Here is a 2,103-nt window from a genome sequence, read left to right as displayed (position 1 = left end):
TTCGTGTGTCCGGAGATCTGCCGCTGTTCTCAGAAGAGCATCACCTGTAACAGCGCGACGGAGAGCCTGAAGAGCAGGACTCACAGCAGACTGTAAGCACACTACATCACAGAACGAAACATTAAAGACATATTGTACTGCATTCATTTATTAGGACATGTGCTTTTGGTTCCACTTTACATTTCAGTGTCACTGTAAAATAAAAAATATATATATAAAAAAAGATTTTCAGTGTTGAAAGATTAGGTTATTGGAGTAGCCTACGTTTTAAAAGCACATAGCCTACTTCTACTTCAAAATTTCACGTTTAAGTTAAAGTGTTACTTGTCATTTCTTTGCAAATGATTGTGAAGCTTAGTTGCAATTTCGGAGTGAAAATGGTTTATACACCATTTTTTCCAGCGATCTAGTGTATATAAGAGACCGGGGCAAGTTGTCACACGGGGTATATAACATACATGCATTTTCCATATAAGTCAGGTTTGGGGTAGGTTGTCACATTCGTATCGGGGCAAGTTGTCACACACGCTTGATATGCTGTAATCTTCTACAACTCATCAGTAAAAACAAAGGCTTAATATTTATGTACTGTATGTACATTTAACACTTTTGAGGTTTCATGTTTAAGAGTTTCATAATTGCTTTCTGTTTTCTTGCCAATATTTAGTTAATGCATTAATAATTATAATGCATTAAAATAATTCTTAATGCATTTTAAATATAGACATGAAATGGATGACTTTATTTCTACTGCCTGAATTCTCAATTCAGAATCAATAAACACCTTACCCCATGTAATGTGACAACATGCAAGTTGTATTTGGACAGTGATGGTGGAAACGTTGGATGGGTTTTTATAGTCCTTACTTGAAGGTTTGTGTCTGCATCAGAAATTGACTTTTAAACATGAAACCTATCTTGAGACACATTCATGGAGTAAAACGTAAGAAGAAAATGTCATTTACTCATATCAAGATCACATCATTCCTATAAGTATCATTATGCTCATTACTGGATAAGAAACTATTTATATTTTAATTTAATACATTATATATACTGTATGAAGTATTAATAATAAACAACAATAATTATATTTTATTATTTTAATTATTTAAATAAAACAAATTGTGTGTATATGTGTTGTTTATAGCAGCTTCAAATGCAACTGCACATCAGGTACAGTATACATGATGTTCATTAGCAATAATTCATTAGTTAATTAATATTATTATTTAGAAATGTTTGCTGATTACTAAAACTGACTGTGTGAATTAATGCTGAATAGTCTGTCAGCAGTGATTCACTGTGATAATGCACCTCCTGAATATCATGTGCCTGAACACATAAAACACATCTGACACACCCAAGTCAAGTCAGCTTAATTATTTCATAATAATGCTTGTATTACAGTACAGAATGTTAATTTGGAAAAAAAGGGCAGCTAAAAGGTGGTACAGTATGTCATTTTGTTTTAATGTGTGATTTGGAAGGTCATTCCCTTTTCTCAGGGATTGTATGTCTGTGCTCAGTTTATTCTCTTCTCAGTGCATTTTTAAAGGCTCATACAAATCTAACAACAAACACATAACAACAACAACCCAAAAGAGACATTGGATGTGCTTATCTGTGGCTCCATTTCATAAATAACATCCCAAATGCATTTGTAGTCTAAACACATGTGTCCCATTCAGTTATCTGAATATTAAATAAACAGTTATCTATATTTACTAATTTAATATCTGCAAAATGTACAATTTTGTAAATACAGTCCACACAAAATACATTTTACTGAAAATAACTTGCCATTGTTTTGCCATTAAGCCATTGTTTTGGCTGACGAATTGTGAGAAAAAAATATTGCAAGAAAAAAAATTTCAATGTAACTTTGCTTTCCATTTATCACTTAAAATACTTTTTCGATACCACAGCAAAAACTACTAGCCTAACTAAGAAAGTTCAAACATAATTAAAGACAAGTGAAGAGCCAGTAAAAAATAAGAGCAAATACATAAATTACAAGCATAGATAAATGCAACAGAACAAAGTTACAAATAAAATAAAGTCGGTAGTATTCAGGTACAGAAATGTAATAATTAAGTGTAA

General features: G+C 31.7%; 1 protein-coding gene across 1 annotated transcript in view; it reads left to right on the top strand.

Moving 5' to 3' along the window:
* Positions 1-6: 6 nt before the first annotated feature.
* The window catches only part of LOC107585447 (lutropin-choriogonadotropic hormone receptor-like), a gene marked incomplete at its 5' end in the record, with an annotated part of 23,660 nt that continues 21,563 nt past the window's right edge, over positions 7-2,103 (top strand). The window contains one exon of the mRNA XM_016272465.1: positions 7-92. Coding sequence (XP_016127951.1) covers positions 7-92 — 86 coding nt within the window. The remainder of the gene's footprint in view (positions 93-2,103) is intronic.

This window comes from Sinocyclocheilus grahami, unplaced genomic scaffold (genome assembly GCF_001515645.1).
Source record: "Sinocyclocheilus grahami isolate Dianchi unplaced genomic scaffold, SAMN03320097.WGS_v1.1 scaffold70.1, whole genome shotgun sequence".
Lineage (NCBI taxonomy): Eukaryota > Metazoa > Chordata > Actinopteri > Cypriniformes > Cyprinidae > Sinocyclocheilus > Sinocyclocheilus grahami.
Note: the sequence above shows the minus strand (reverse complement) of the source record. Positions and strands in the feature narration are given on the sequence as shown.